Below are 15,410 nucleotides of genomic sequence, written 5' to 3'. Positions count from 1 at the left end.
CCACAGAGGCTTCCAGTACCCAGAACGCCTACATATGTAACTACATGCTCTCAAAATTTGTATAGTTTCTGATCCCTCTAAATCGTCCAATAATTATTGTGTCCCACTAGAGCTTTGCCCCGGATTCTGCGTGGCTATCCCGCAACTAACCGGCTGATCGTTGTCTCCTTCCAAGACTGTCATTTTTGTCTTTGATTTTTGTATTCCGCATACTCCGGACACTCCGTATCTCTTCAACATATCTGTTCTCATTCAAACTGGTTTACCCCCAGTTCGATGATAAGCGATAAGCTTCATTCGGATGCCGATACAGGCCCGCCCCCCTTGCCATATCAGGGAGTCATCACTCCACTTTAGCACCCCTCTATGCGAAGAACTTGCTTACGGACTGTCCCTCCATTCTGTATCTACGATAATACTTTCTATTCCGCAAGAACCGTTTGAGATTGTACTCATACCCAAACCCGCTTGGTTGCGAGCTGCGTCATGGCGGGGATGGAGCCCCGCAAAACCCCTCCGGAGTACTTCCTGGAGATCTTCGCCGATACCATCCATGTGCGAGATGTACTGAAGGGTCAGTCCTGAGCTGAGAATATCATAGCGCATATTCTCAATACTAATGATTTCTGCCAGGTGTCCTGAACCTCATATTCTTCCATCGTTACTTCCCCTCGATCCGACCGGTTACCTTTGACGTGCTCGACTTCACACTCCCCGCTATAAATGATGCAGATCTAGAGACGCTAATTGAATCGCGCATATCAGCTCTGGTCCGGCAACACCTGTCCTCTGCAGCCGGCGGGCAGGACGGTCAAATTGTCGGTGGGGGCGGGGGTGTGCGAGGCCGGATCGCAGTCGAGTTCTACGAAAAGAAACGCCGTCGTTCGGGCCACTGGTTTGGTGGACTGACAGGGAAAGGCGAGGAAGAGGTGTGCTGGGAGATTTGGACACTTGATGTGACAATCGCGACACCGCGTACTGAATCCGGTAGGTACAATCTACGGGTCCCCTTATCCAGCGCTAATTTAGGCACAGAACGAGCCAAAGTGCGCAAGGCAATGGGTAATATGTTGCAAAAAGCAGCTTTAAAAATCTTGAGCGTTGTCAATCGAGACAAGGACCATATCCCGCCCATCACCACTAGCGATTCCAACCCGTTCCCCTATCGAATTGTCGTCAACCCTCGTGCTGACGGCTGGGGAAATCGCATCGGTCTCTATTGAACTATGCGATTTGACTAAGGGCTTGGACGATACACCTCAGAATCCTCAAGTCTGATACGTTTCCATTCCTATGATTGTTCAACCAACTGGACACGTTGCTTCTGTGTCCCTCTGTGGAACATGGCGGCGGGCGATTGACCCCGATATGATTTACGAACTTTGTCAGGTATTATAAAAAAGGCCATTACTATGAGCCTACGAAATTTTTTGGTGCTATGCTTGGCCTTTCAAACGATGGCTGTTTGGAGTTCAGTGTTTAGGTGTTTTTTTATTTTTTTTTTCTGGATTCATGAGAGGGCTGGGCTGGTCCTTTTTACAAGCGGCGTAAGTACATATGAATCTTTGTTATACGCAATCACAAATATCATTACGAATACCCTGCCCCAGGCTATCCACTGAATCCTAACGAAGCATCATAGACTGACAGTGTGTGATATCGGTGTACAACGTCTCTTCAACCAGCGTATCATGAGATTTATCTTGAAGTATTTCTGAAAACATATTCGACGGAAGCTCCGTCCTGCATGGAAGCCTGCATGTCATAAGCAAAATAATATCACTGGGCCAATAAAATTCTATATATTCCTCAACATCCAATATTTAGCCGCAAATACAACTGCCCCTCCATGCAGTGTGCCGACACCCCAATGCAAACCCAAACAAACATCACGTTGCTCCAAGCAGAAGCCGACGATGACAGTGAAAGCTATTTCCGACTTCTGATCAACGGGTCAGTCAGGTATATCACAATTGCTCAAGGCATTTGGAGCACGGGTGATATGTGCTTCGGTCCATCTCTAGCCTCGATTCTCCCCGATATTCCTCCAGGCGATTGGAACGATGGACTAGTGACCAAACACCCAGAAACTGGCAAGCCATACTTTGCACGCGCCACTCGGACCTCGTTTCTTGGAGTTGGGAATACGTGGCACAACACCTTTGTTGATTATTTGGATCTTGGAGAGAGCAGGAGACTTCGAACGGGCATTTACGAAGTCAAATGTTCCCGATTTGAAGAACCTGTCGTCGTCAAGTTTGCTCGATTTGATTGGGAAATCGGATACTTGGAGGGGGAAACTGCTGCCTACCAGTTGATTGAGGGTCATGATATCGGTCCCCGGTTCTTGGGACATGTCACTGAAGATGGCCGTGTTATTGGTCTTTTGATGGAGCGTATCACCAATGCACGGCATGCTGGGCCTCAGGACCTTGCTATTTGTCAGGGGACTCTCACTCGGTTACATGCTTTAGGGATTAAGCATGGTGATGTGAATCGGTTCAATTTTCTGATTCGCGACTCGAAAGCTATTTTGATTGATTTTGATACGGCTCGCAAGTGCGATGATTTTAGGTCACTTGATCAAGAGTTTCGAGGTTTACAAGAAGTGCTGGAATCTTCGTCGAGCAGGGGCGGCGGGGGTCATCTTTGTTAGTACTGGTTAGGCGTCATCAGTGTACCATGTATGATGGGGTCTATGATACTAATTCGGGCCGGGAGGTTGACCGTGTTGTCAATCATGCCGAGGTCCTGGGCTTGATTGAGTTCATGTCACAGTTGCTTCTAAAGGGAGAGACGCTAAATGATGTTTGGTTTGCCGCCAGACGAACTTCTCGTGTTGCAAGTTGCAATTGGGTAGGGCTGTCGTATTTGTCGGATCGTTACTATGTGTGAACAATATCAGAGGAAGTACTTACAGGGAGGGGATGCAGTCATATAGTGCCCAGATGATGCCCTTGATATGACATGTATTGCATATAAGATAAAATCTGCTGCGTGGTTCCAGGAGAAGGTGCAAATTTAAATCTATAGAGTGAACAGCCGACATGGTTAGCAAGCCGCCCTGGTATAATCCTGAAGCTAAAGCTTAGTCCAAGCGTGTTGGCTCGTGTGGCGTCCGTTGATACGCCACTCAATGGCGCACGGCATGGCGCGATACCGCGAAAAATATATATGGAGATGACGTAGATATCGAACATCTGGAAATAACTGCATCCACATTCACAATGTACGAACGAAACTAATTCAGTCGAGTTACAAAATGGCAAAAACCAAGCTAAAACGTTCTCATATTCAACGAATATCCAACCCCGGGCCCGTCGCAACATTTCTCGGGCCCTCTCTATTTCATGTTCCAGTTATTGCATCGCTCCTATTTAATCATAGCAACGAAGCTTTTGAGTCGAACACATCACTTCGTGCTTAATGCCCTGCCGAGCCCAGAGAATCGGATCCGCGACCTGCGCTCAAGCAGGTTCCGCGGAGCTTTATTGTCAATGCGATTCTCGGTAGAGGGGTGAGACTAAACCCCTTTAGGTGGAGTGGGGCTTGCTCGCAGCCTCGGCCTGGGCGCGGAGGTTGGAGGAGGTACCGCTGGAGGAGAAGAAACGGCCAAGCACGGGCTGGAGGAAGGAGTGGAAGACAATTTGGGCACCGCTGTAGAAAAGATCAGCTATGTCTCGACTTGGTCAGAAGATAGGGAGTGACATACCCAGTCTGGGGAAGGGCCATCCACATGATCAGAACGAACTTGAAGATGTAGTAGAAGGCTGCGATCGGTTAGCAAGATAGTAGGACTTTTGGCATCATGTGGGCGCATACGGAACCAGTATGCGGCGTTGATGGCGCTCTCAATGACAGTCAGGAAAGCGAAGACAACCCAGTACTGTCAAGTCATATGTTAGAATCACTGGTCGTGTGCAAGCGGAAAATATGTCACGTGGATTGTGTGATGACCCCGAGTCGGCGGTGATTTCATACTTCCGCACGATTGCGACAACGAGGTGGTAGAATTATGTGAACATACCGTGAGCCACTGTAATGATTACGAAAGAGTGGTCAGCAATTTGCGCAAGGAATGGGATGTTTCCACAAAAAAAATCTTACCTGAGTATCATCCTTGGTGGTTGAGGTGAAAAGCGCCTGAAGGGAGTAGTAGCCGGGGACCAAGAAACCGGCAAAGTTGACGAGGAACTCGCCAGCAATGTTGAAGAATACTAGGAAGAAGTAGACTCCGACAAGGCCGAGGATGGCATAGACCTTGGGGACATTGGTCTGACGCTCAAGGTTGGCAAGGACAGGGTACTTGGATAGCTACAAAATGACGGATGTCAGCTCAAAATCCCAGCGATGGGTAGCATAGTGAAATGCCCAGTTGAATATCCAAGAATGCTATTGCAGTCACTCCTGCTGTGATCGCTGGCGCTTAGGTGCATCGCAGCCACCAGGCGAGGGCGAGACCTGAGGCACCAGCGAAACACACAATGGCTGGAAACGTACCTCCTTGTCGAGCTGAGAGATAGAGTGCTGGGCACGCTCCTGGAAAGAGGCCATTTTTGCTTCTAAAGGGTATCGTTTGTGGGAAAACAAGTCAAAGAACTATTTGGATGACAATGGAGCGAGGGATGATGAGAATGCAACCGGTTGAGCTGGCGGCAAGAAGCCAGAGGCTAGCTTGTGTGTATCACGTGATATACATGACGTATCCGTTGTAGGTGCCATGTGAAGCTGCACCAAGTACTCCGTACATTGTTATTGGTTGATATATGAGGGTATCTATCAGTGACTCTGCATCAGAAGATCTAGCCCCAGAGATGATGCAGATATGGTCTCTTGTATCTCTAAAAATATCTGCTGGAGTGCCTAACTGAGGGGCTAAGGCAAACACATCTTAAAATGTAGGCGAATTTGAAGCTGCAGAATCACTAGCCCTGAAAATGTACTCTGAAACAGTGATCTCACATGGAATATCTCAAGTTGAATGTATTGGAGAGTCACCCAGTCAGTCCGCTTTACTCTCCACAGCCTTGAAAATCTCCCGAGGCAGACAGTGATATATCCTACACATGACGTACGCGGCTTTCCAAAATCGTCGAGACCGGTTCACCTGCCATGTAAATATGTAGATTGTGCCCAGCCTTTTGATGTTTCGATTTTTTTTGTTTGCTTCCATGAAACCGGGGAGAGTTCCTTTTGTGGGCCTCCCCTGCAGCAGTTGGTTCGGGTCTTTGTGATGCATCCTTCTCCCGAGGTCCCATGAACGTTGGCCAATTATGGAATGCATATGGCATCAATTATCTCTTCCACGCCCATGACGTATCAATATGACAACAGAAAGGGAAAAAACACAGTTAAGTATCCTCAAATACCAAGTGGCCTCGGAATTGTGTTTCAGTGTCCCGTACCCCGTGATAGTCACGTGACCCGTGTTCCTAGCAGGAAAAGGTACCGAACAGATTAAAAACCAGAAAAAGGTCCCCGGGTAAAAAAAAAGAAATCAAAGCCGAGAAGCCAAATACTTACAGTGCCTGACCGCCAAAGACAATCTCGGAATATGATGTGATTGGGTCGAAGGGCTAAAAAGACAGAGAGTTCAGGAACCAAGCCCTGACAATTAGGCTAACTCCCGTTATCAGACCTTCTCCCCTTCAAAAATTTCAACGTTTTAATATCTTCACATTACTTTATATGGGTTGATACTCTTCAGTGGATCCTCGAATCTCCATATCCCGTGCACGAAAAGGCGGGCCATGTAACCGCATCCTCCGCGTACCCTTCTAAGCTCTTCCATCCAGGGACCTCGGGAGCTACAGTTTCATTTAACGTGCCTTAGGGGCCAATTTACTATCAATTCTACTCGAGATCGTCATCTATACCACGTGGGACGATCCACAGCCCCATCCTTGAGTTCTCGAGAGCTATTTCGATTTCCCATTCCCGACTAAATACTATCCATACACACTTTTCTCAATGCGGCCACAGTGAGTTTATGAATACTCCTTATTACTCCCATCCAATTCTAATTTGTTCGGTGGTTAGACGCGAATACCACATTGTTGTTCTGGGTGCTGGTAGGAACCTCTCCTGAGATATTTCCATGGGTCACAGGGCTGACCGCAGGCATTCCCCTGCGACGCGATAACAGGAGGTGTTGGAAAAAGTTGTTTAACAGGTCCGTTCCTTGTGTTCTATTCTGCCCCGAGTCCTCAAGCTAATCAACAATCACCATCCAGCCCAATTCGTTCAAAACGTTTGGATCGAAAGCTACGACCCCACGATCGAGGATTCATACCGAAAACAGATTGAGGTAGACGTAAGTTGCTCACGATATGGTACGATATGCTAGAAATTGCTCAGCCGTTAACCACTCTTGACAGGGTCGACAATGCATATTGGAGATGTGAGTAACTCAGTGGTTTGGGTATGGCATGATGCTAAAAATTTGAAGCCTTGACACCGCAGGAACAGAACAGTTCAGTAAGTCTCCCCCAAACCAGCACGTAAACCCGTGAAATCTAAGCTAATAAACACAAGCTGCAATGAGGTGAGTCTAGGCAATTCATACCGTGATCAATGCCGCGGAACGAGTTCGAGAAAAGTACACTGTACTAACAACGCTCTCTACAGAGAGCTCTATATGAAGCAAGGTCAAGGCTTCCTCCTTGTCTTCTCTATCACCAGCACGTCCTCCCTAAACGAACTCTCCGAGCTCCGCGAACAAATCATCCGGATCAAAGATGACGAAAACATCCCAATCGTGATCGTGGGCAACAAATCCGATCTGGAAGAAGACCGCGCCGTACCACGCGCCCGTGCCTTCGCTCTATCCCAGAAATGGGGCAATGCCCCATACTACGAGACGTCTGCTCGCCGCCGCGCAAATGTCAACGAAGTTTTCGTCGATCTGTGCCGCCAGATCATCCGCAAAGACTCCGAGGGTTCAAGCAGCAACAGCGATCCCAACCGCAAGCGCGAGGGCCCGAATCGCCATGACCGCAAGAGAGATAATCGCCGGCCGAAACATCGCCGCGGACCGTGTATCATCCTTTGATTCTCAGTTCGAGGACCCCTTCTCTGACTGGCCCTTGTCTTGTTTCATTTTCATGCGATACGACCCTTCTGCGACCTATGCCCCGCCGACGCTTCTATGCATCTTGACATGTCATTTATGACTGATTTTCTTTCTATATATGTTGCCGATATGCCTACGCCTCTTATCCCTATAGAACTATGCTTCGCTGCTACTGATTTGTATCTTTTCTTTTGGGCTGTACACCATTGGTGTCATCCTTTTTTATATTTGCCATATTTGACATATTTGAGGTTTGGTTGATCTGGACTTTGAAAGTTTTACTTTCGCGAGATGGAGAAAAAGTGCTTTCCTTTCTTTTGGTCCTGTTGCGATTATCGTTCGGTTGATAGGTTTGCGCTAGATCCCTTCAGTGTTGGGCATGCGGTTGAGCCCTTTGCCGTCGACACAAAGAGGCGTGAAATTATAGTACCAGATATCATATGTGATTCTAACACTTTCTTTTTACCATCTCCTTGGATCACGCCATATAGTTCTTGAGGTCTAGTAGTCTTAAGAACGATGGTCTGCAGAGACCGGTATTTTACATAATTTGATACAGGATGACTGTTGAGCGCATTTGCATCTGACTATACCAAAACGTTACATCAAGTCAATGGCACATACAGGCGTTTTCCATTCTATGTTTTCTCAGATTTATCTTGCGTGGAAATTTGCAAACCCCCTTTCAACCCGTTCATGCTTTACATTCGGAACACACCGAATCTGGTTTGCACATCTGGCTCAGCCTTGCCACTGAGCGCAGCTGTTAGACCCAATCCCAGCATTTTCCTCGTTTGAGACGGGGGGGATGATACCATCGTCCCACAAACGAGCCGACGAAAATGTGGCTTCAGATTCACGGTCAATGCGTTCTTTCAAAGCTGGATCAGCGGACCGTCCAACAGCCTCCATAACAGCAGAGAGTTGCTCAGAGCCCATAACGCCGATCTTAGCATTGGGCCACATGAAGAGAAGACGAGGCGAGTAGGCACGACCACTAAAGCAATACCAGTTAGGAAAGAACAAGACACAGCTCAAGGATAAACTTACCACATCCCGTAATTGCCAGCACCAGCACTGGACCCAAATACAACAGTGAACTTGGGAACATCTGCACATGCAACTGCAGTTACAAGCTTAGCACCGTTCTTCGCGATGCCGCCCTTCTCGGCATCGGCGCCGACCATGAAGCCTGAGATATTTTGGAGGAAGATAAGAGGGATCCGCCGCTGCGCACATAGCTCAATGAAATGCGCTCCCTTGAGCGAGGACTCGGAGAATAAGATTCCATTGTTAGCAACGATACCAACACGATGGCCGTGGATACGGGCAAAACCCGTTACCAGGGTTGAGCCGTAGTCACGCTTGAACTCGGCGAACTCGCTCCCATCAACAATTCGTGCGATGACCTCGTGAACAGGGATTTGGCGGCGTAAATTCGTACCAACAATGCCGTTTAACTCATTGGGGTCGTACAACGGTTCCTTCACGACAAGCGAATCTCCATTACTGTTCTCCAGCTGGAGCGGAGTTGTAGTGGTAGGGTAGTTGAGATTCGCGACCGAGCGGCGAGCAAGAACAATAGCATGAGCATCGTCTACGGCCAGGTAGTCTGTTACACCGGAGATACTCGAATGCAACTGACCGCCACCCAGGTCCTCGGCGGATACCTCCTCGCCCGTCGCGGCCTTGACGAGAGGCGGACCTGCCAGGAAGATAGTACCCTGGTTCTCAACGATAATAGTCTCGTCACTCATAGCGGGGACATATGCACCACCTGCTGTGCAGGGACCCATGACAACGGAGAGTTGTGGGATGCCCAGAGAGCTCATGCGGGCCTGGTTGAAGAAGATCCGACCAAAGTGATCACGGTCTGGGAACACATCTGCCTGATGAGGCAGGTTTGCACCACCAGAGTCAACGAGATAAATACATGGCAGGCGGTTCTCTTGCGCAATCGCCTGTGCGCGCAGGTGCTTCTTCACTGTGATGGGGTAGTAGGTGCCGCCCTTGACGGTGCTGTCGTTGGCAACGATCATGCAGTTAACACCCTCAACCATACCAATTCCGGTGATAATCCCACCCGCTGGAACATCCTCGCCTTCATAGACTCCATGTCCTGCGAGTGCTGATAGCTCCAGGAAGGAGGTGCCTGGGTCGACTAGGGCGGAGATCCGATCTCTTGGGAGCATTTTCCCACGGGAAATGTGCTTTTCGCGTGCTTTATCATTTCCACCTCGTGCAATTGTGGTGTGTAAGTTATTCATCCGGTCGAGGAGCTCTTGCATTTGTTCACTGTTTTCCCGGTACTCCTGTGAGGAGGTATCCACTGCCGTGGGAAGGACGGAAAGAGCTGAAGCATGGTGAGGGTGTGTATAGCTTGCTACTGTTCGATAAGTTGGTCGTATAATCTTTGTTGACTGGCAAAATGAATTTGGTAGACATTGGCGTCCGAGTCGTGAGCCCCAGCTCCGAAGGACGAGCGGGGACGCGGCACGCATTGCGGGGAAGAGGGTGGAGTATGTAGACGGTTTTAAGATGATGGCAGAGCACACAGCTCAAGTCAAAATGGAGAGGATTGAGTATAGTATGAGATCTCCAAGGTATTTAAACTTGTATGGAGAGTGGCAGAAGAGAAGCGAGGCACAAAGCTGGGGTAGCCCCAAATATGCGGAGGTGCGACGTTTGCCGCTTCTACCCGAGGTCCATGTACGTCCATGATCCCCATGGCAAGAGACCGAACGGCGTAGCACAATTGTTGAAGCAGAGGGAGCATAGAAGAGACAAATCAATTAGCTTGTAGATCGATTAGAGTATTGGTCGGAAATCCGAAAATATGAAAAGTTGCTTCCAAAGTAAGAAACCCTTAGTGTAACGAGTCCATCCTTGATTGCGCGCTGAGGACTACCGCCCCTCCCTTCACACATATTTAAAGGGTCCACTTCCCCAAAGACAATACCCCCGGATTTTGCATTCTACATCTATTCTCTCCCACAATCATGGCCTCTCTAGCCCTTCCCTCTCTTCTTCGCACGTCAACGCGCGCGGCGCGGAACCGCATCCCCGCACTCACCCCATGTTTCCGCTCCATCTCAACAAAACACCCCACAGGCTTCGCACCTCCTTCCGAGGCAGATCTGCTAGAGCTGCGGGAACGTGTGCAAGATTTCACAAGTACGCTACCCACACTTTTTCCCAAGCTGAATTTCTAACATTGTTGTTACAGGGCGAGAGATCCCAGAGGATGTTGCTGCACGGACCGATGAACAGAATGAGTTCCCGGCGGAAATGTGGAAAAAGATGGGTGATGCTGGGTATGTGTTCTAGTGGTTGATTCTCTGCTGAAAGAGAGGAGTGTGTTACGGTACCCACGCTAACAGATAACGAAGGTTCCTCGGTGTCACAGCCAACGAGGAGTACGGCGGCTTGGGGATGGGCTACCAGGCACACTGTGTGGTGATGGAAGAGATTAGCCGAGCGTCCGGTAGGTCTCTCCGTATAAATGCATTAAAAAAATTGATCTGACCTGGATACTGGTTAAATAGGAAGCATCGGTCTCTCTTATGCTGCCCACTCCCAGCTCTGTGTGAACCAGCTCTCCCTCAATGGCTCGACAGAACAAAAGGAACGCATTCTTCCCGGTCTCCTATCGGGCGAGAAGGTCGGTGCCCTTGCAATGTCGGAGCATTCAGCTGGCTCCGATGTAGTTAGCATGAAGACTACAGCGAAGGAAGTTGATGGAGGCTGGCTCTTGAACGGAACCAAGATGTGGATTACCAATGTAAGTCATTTTGGTGGTATAGATTGAAGTGGAAACTCTGAACGCATTGCTCACACTTTCTTACAGGGCCCCGATGCCGATTACATTGTCGTGTACGCCAAGACAGAGCCTGAACTAGGCTCCAAAGGCATCACAGCGTTCATAGTTGAGAAGACCTTTGAGGGTTTCTCATGTGCACGTAAGCTGGACAAGTTGGGTATGCGTGGCTCTAACACAGGCGAGCTCATCTTCGAGGATGTTTTCGTTCCCCGGGAGAACCTACTAGGTGAGGTGAACCGCGGTGTCCGTGTCTTGATGGAGGGTCTGGATTTGGAGCGACTTGTTCTGAGTGCCGGTCCACTCGGGTGAGCCATCCCATACCACAGTGCATCTTTCACATTCTAACACTCGCCAGAATCATGCAAGCCGCACTTGACCTTGTCCTTCCTTACACACACGTGCGCAAGCAATTCGGTACACCGATCGCCCACAACCAGCTGATCCAGGGCAAGCTTGCGGACATGTACACTAAGCTGGCTGCCTCGCGTGCGTACACTTACGCCACGGCACGGCAGGTAGACAATGCCGCTGTGGAACCTGGCGCGCTGGCCGTCCGCACTCAGGACTGCGCTGGTGCCATCCTCTATGCCGCTGAGCGCGCGACTGAATGCACGCTTGATGCCATCCAGCTCATGGGAGGAAGCGGGTACATCAACGAGATTCCAGCTGGGCGCCTTCTCCGCGACGCAAAGCTGTATGAGATTGGTGCCGGAACAAGTGAGATCCGCAGGATGGTCATCGGCCGCGCATTCAACAAGGAGTACGCTTAAGCAGGAGAACGATAGATAAAATCATTTTACTTGGGAGGATACTATCCCTCTGAGGGGTGTATGCATATTCATTTTAGTTGTTGTACATGTCATAAATGGCCCTATATTACATTATACAACCTATTTCTTCTGCCTAGCCGACCTGCGCACCGGCGGTGCCGCATCACGTTTTGTAGCCTTGTCACCACCGGCTTTGCGAGCACCGGCTTTGCGCAACTCAAGCCTCTTGGGACGAGGCGGAGCTGTGTCCTCGTCCGTGTCATCCTTCTGTTCAACCGCCTTCCGCTTCCGCCCTCTCTTCAACGGAATCACGACCTTTGGGGGCGAAGACAGTTTCAGCGAGCGGAAAGAGTCCGGGTCCGGATCCGGGGTTGTGTTCGAGGCATCCCCAGCATCCCCAGCATCAACGCCCGAGGTATCCGATGAGGCAACATCAGACATCTCGTCCGAGCTATCGAGCTCATCGTCGGTGCCGTCATCAGCGAACATTCCATCGTCAGCCAGCGAGGGGTCGACGGGCTTGGATTCGATCAAGTTTCGCCTTTTCAAGCGTGATCTATCTAGAGCCGGCTGGGAATGTTTGAAGACCTCCCGCCAGTTCTCTAGAAGCGCGACTTTCTCGCCTGTATCCGGCTCATATAAGATGGCGACGTCCTGATCCCGGTCCAGCGCCGGTGTTTTCCACACCACGCCCTGGAAAGAGGTGATATCCGGCACCAGGGGGATTTTGTCGGCGGGACTCTGGCGATCCGGCCCATTGCGCGGGAAGAAGGCTTCGTTCGTCGTGGTGCTGTCGCTGCGATCTCGGTTCTTTTCTTTCTCTCTGCGCTTTGTTCGACGGTTGCGTCATCGTCGTGGTAATCGTCTGAATAATAGTCCCAGTCGCTGAAGTAGTCTTCGACATCAATTCCTGGGTCTTCATATAGGGCGGCTTCGTAGTATGAGGAAGCGGCGAGATCGTCCTGGACAAGCAAAGTTTTAGTGTCTGGATCGGTGCTGTCTTCTCTGCAGAACTAAGACATAATTCGGCCTAGACATAGCCTTAAGGATTTAACTTACGACCATGTCTGGGACTAAGTCCTCATACATGTAATCATCCTCGAATTCATAGTATTCATCGTCGTCGGACATCTTGGGGTGGATCCCGAAAAAAAAGTTGAAAGGGATGAAGCAGCGAGAATGTCGAGGCGTTTTGCTGAATGAATGACCAGACTTGAACGACAGTAAATCAAGTCAAGGTATGTACAGCACAAACCAAGGATGCACGGCTGACGTGATGGAGTGAAGATCGGACTGATCGTGCATTATTGAAGATGGATGGGAATTCTGCTAACATAAGCCTTGGCGTTTCCCGAGGTCAGATCTACATCTCATTCACTATATGGCTTCGTTATTGAACTTCTTCGATAGCGTTGACAGAAAAATCCATGAAATATACAAAAATTATCCTCTGTTCAATTAGCGTCAGGTCATACCTTAGGTATGGATGTAGATTCTGCTATCCTGTTCCGCTCTATGTTATAAACTTCCTTTGGGGTCATTCTGCATGAGATGGCTGTTCGGTCCCCTGATTTGCAGACACTTTTGACTTCGCCCTCCGTTCTGTATACAGCACCGGCTAGCAATTACATCCAGAATGCATGCAATATTAGGACTCGGACATCATAGAACTTTGTCATTTTCGACTTATAGCATTGCAAGTGTTCAGGTGATAATCTTTAAATGTAGTCTGTCAAGTGGGTTCGAAGTATTATACCATGTACAGTATACCCTTTCCTCATTCGAGGTCGGACATCTAAACTATACAACGTTTTCATCTCGTAGAAAACGAGTCAATTACTTGAATAAATGTCGGAGCCTATGAAGGCTTGCGTCATTAGTGAATATATATATCCCTCCCTCCTCTCTCCTTTCTTCTTTTTTTTCTTTCCTACAACCATCCCACACCATGTGCCCCAGACGCCTACCAATGCTTCGTCCCCACTGAGACTCCCACCTGTTGAAGAATATTGAATTTAACAAGCCCACCAGAGTCTTTTGGAAGAAAACACCTGTATGCTTTGAATTCTGAATTTTTTAATCCTCATCACCTCGGTGCTTGGGTAGGGGCGAGGGGCCCTAGCCTTTATTCAAGCGCCGGGAATCCGCGATTTGCCATCTGGATTGGAGGTCTTCAGTAAAGACTGCGGCGCCTGCGGTCTTTGCTGGTGGCTGAAAATTTGGACTCTCATATTCTCTCATTCTTCGCCGGTGTTTGAGGAGAGATCCAGGGCCCGGGTCTGTTTTCAAACACCGAGCATCCATATTCTTGATACCTGGGTTAGATGCACTGAGTGGAGACTGTGGCGCCTGCAGTCTTTATTTGGTGCAGATAATCCAGGCTCTCAAAATCTCCTGTCCACCGATACCTACATCCATAATTTGAGATTTGAATGTCTGAATGAGGATATGTACCCCCGGCTAAAGTAGACATGGTGTGGGATTGGATCACTCGAACTTGTCTGTGGATGTCTCTCTCATCCCCATCCAGACCGGCAGTTTTTCCCACAGGGTTTCCTGCCGACTGGACATTCAACCACTTTGAAAATCCCGTGGTGAACGACTTCACGTTCAAGTGGGAGCTTTTCCCCCGTGGTTTTCTCCCAGTTGAACACTCACCACGGTTCAATTGATACTAAAATGTGATTACGACGATCGATCACTAGAGGCACTCTTTCCGGGTAGAACGCTTTCCCCACGCGGGTTTTGCTTCTGGTCGGTTTTAATGAGGCCTCAATTCGCACCAACTCGAAACCGTGTCTTGGACGGATCAACACTGTCGTGTGGCATGGGAAAGGTCTATTGGGAATCGAATCGAATGAGAAGCAAGCCGGCAGGGCTGCCAGACATGGCAGCCCGTGCCATCTAGGGCACCCGAGTGCTCTTCGAACCGACGAAGAAGAAGAAGAAATCTGACAGGGGCTGCCATACCACTGACAAAACAGACATGGCATGGCAGCCCATGTCAGCTAGGGCACCCGAGTGCTCATCCCGAACCGAAGAAGAAGAAAACCGGCAGGGGCTGTTATGCCACCAACAACATAGGCATGGCAGCCCATGCCATCTAGGGCATCGAAGTGCTCAGCGGACCGACGGAGAAGGATATTGGTAGGGGCTGTCATACCACCAACACATAGGTATGGCAGCCCGTGCCATAAAGAGCACTCACATCCTATTGATCCCACCTCACACCGAAGGAGACAGGGAGTATCTCAGAGAAGAAGAAGAAGAAGAAGAAGAAGAAGAAGAAGAAGAAGAAGAAGAAAAACCACCAATAACAGTACGGAAACCAAAAAGAAAACAAAAGAAAACAAACCCGAAAAAGTTGAACAGCATCAATGTCGATATCAAACAGCAACAAAAAGAAAATCAACAAAATCAACAAAATCAACAAAACAAGAAAAAACAAGAAAAAAAAAGAAAGGAGGAATTTTACGGCAAAACAAAGGGGGACTGAAATCTATGTATGAGGTACTCTTTCCAGCAGGTTGTATTTATCCCATAGGGTTTTCTTCCTGCTGGTTTTAACGAGGCCTCAAATTTATGTAGGAGGAGTTGGCTCCCAAGGCAATTGGGCTTCAGTTTCTGGAAATTGATATGTAAAAGGCGTTGCTAGGCAGTCCGAGGGAGGGCATGGCACCTCTCTTTCGGGATGTCTAGTGACCAACTCGAAGGCTTATATAGTTGTTGCTGGATAGTTCGGGGGAGG

The 15,410-nt window shown here is 49.0% G+C and overlaps 7 protein-coding genes across 7 annotated transcripts; 4 read left to right on the top strand and 3 right to left on the bottom strand.

The window, feature by feature from the left end:
* Positions 1–486: 486 nt before the first annotated feature.
* Positions 487–1,223, top strand: N7500_007074 (autophagy-related protein 101; the record flags this gene model as incomplete). Its single annotated transcript, XM_056678218.1, has 3 exons — positions 487–574; positions 634–987; positions 1,036–1,223. 3 exons carry the CDS (start codon positions 487–489, stop codon positions 1,221–1,223), a joined length of 630 nt encoding a protein of 209 aa, XP_056533218.1.
* A 626-nt stretch (positions 1,224–1,849) lies between these two features.
* Positions 1,850–2,656, top strand: N7500_007073 (uncharacterized protein; the record flags this gene model as incomplete). Its single annotated transcript, XM_056678217.1, has 1 exon — positions 1,850–2,656. One exon carries the CDS (start codon positions 1,850–1,852, stop codon positions 2,654–2,656), a length of 807 nt encoding a protein of 268 aa, XP_056533217.1.
* Positions 2,657–3,533: 877 nt separating this feature from the next.
* yop1 (putative membrane biogenesis protein (Yop1)) lies at positions 3,534–4,554 on the bottom strand (the record flags this gene model as incomplete). The annotated part of the gene is made up of 6 exons (XM_056678216.1): positions 3,534–3,657; positions 3,713–3,770; positions 3,823–3,886; positions 4,028–4,036; positions 4,108–4,314; positions 4,501–4,554. The coding sequence occupies 6 exons, from the start codon at positions 4,552–4,554 to the stop codon at positions 3,534–3,536; spliced, it is 516 nt and encodes a 171-aa protein (XP_056533216.1).
* A 1,416-nt stretch (positions 4,555–5,970) lies between these two features.
* Positions 5,971–7,051, top strand: N7500_007071 (uncharacterized protein; the record flags this gene model as incomplete). The annotated part of the gene is made up of 7 exons (XM_056678215.1): positions 5,971–5,981; positions 6,040–6,071; positions 6,234–6,313; positions 6,378–6,400; positions 6,449–6,477; positions 6,535–6,544; positions 6,628–7,051. 7 exons carry the CDS (start codon positions 5,971–5,973, stop codon positions 7,049–7,051), a joined length of 609 nt encoding a protein of 202 aa, XP_056533215.1.
* Positions 7,052–7,813: 762 nt separating this feature from the next.
* N7500_007070 (putative 3-methylcrotonyl-CoA carboxylase, beta subunit (MccB)) lies at positions 7,814–9,573 on the bottom strand (the record flags this gene model as incomplete). Its single annotated transcript, XM_056678214.1, has 2 exons — positions 7,814–8,069; positions 8,123–9,573. 2 exons carry the CDS (start codon positions 9,571–9,573, stop codon positions 7,814–7,816), a joined length of 1,707 nt encoding a protein of 568 aa, XP_056533214.1.
* A 498-nt stretch (positions 9,574–10,071) lies between these two features.
* N7500_007069 (uncharacterized protein) lies at positions 10,072–11,662 on the top strand (the record flags this gene model as incomplete). The annotated part of the gene is made up of 6 exons (XM_056678213.1): positions 10,072–10,246; positions 10,299–10,386; positions 10,462–10,556; positions 10,618–10,853; positions 10,920–11,197; positions 11,248–11,662. 6 exons carry the CDS (start codon positions 10,072–10,074, stop codon positions 11,660–11,662), a joined length of 1,287 nt encoding a protein of 428 aa, XP_056533213.1.
* A 120-nt stretch (positions 11,663–11,782) lies between these two features.
* N7500_007068 (uncharacterized protein) lies at positions 11,783–12,793 on the bottom strand (the record flags this gene model as incomplete). The annotated part of the gene is made up of 3 exons (XM_056678212.1): positions 11,783–12,355; positions 12,403–12,624; positions 12,722–12,793. The coding sequence occupies 3 exons, from the start codon at positions 12,791–12,793 to the stop codon at positions 11,783–11,785; spliced, it is 867 nt and encodes a 288-aa protein (XP_056533212.1).
* Between the last annotated feature and the right edge of the window lie 2,617 nt (positions 12,794–15,410).

Source organism: Penicillium coprophilum (assembly GCF_028826855.1).
Source record: "Penicillium coprophilum strain IBT 35676 chromosome Unknown utg000004l_segment0_segment0, whole genome shotgun sequence".
NCBI lineage: Eukaryota > Fungi > Ascomycota > Eurotiomycetes > Eurotiales > Aspergillaceae > Penicillium > Penicillium coprophilum.
This window is presented reverse-complemented; position numbering and strand designations above follow the sequence as displayed.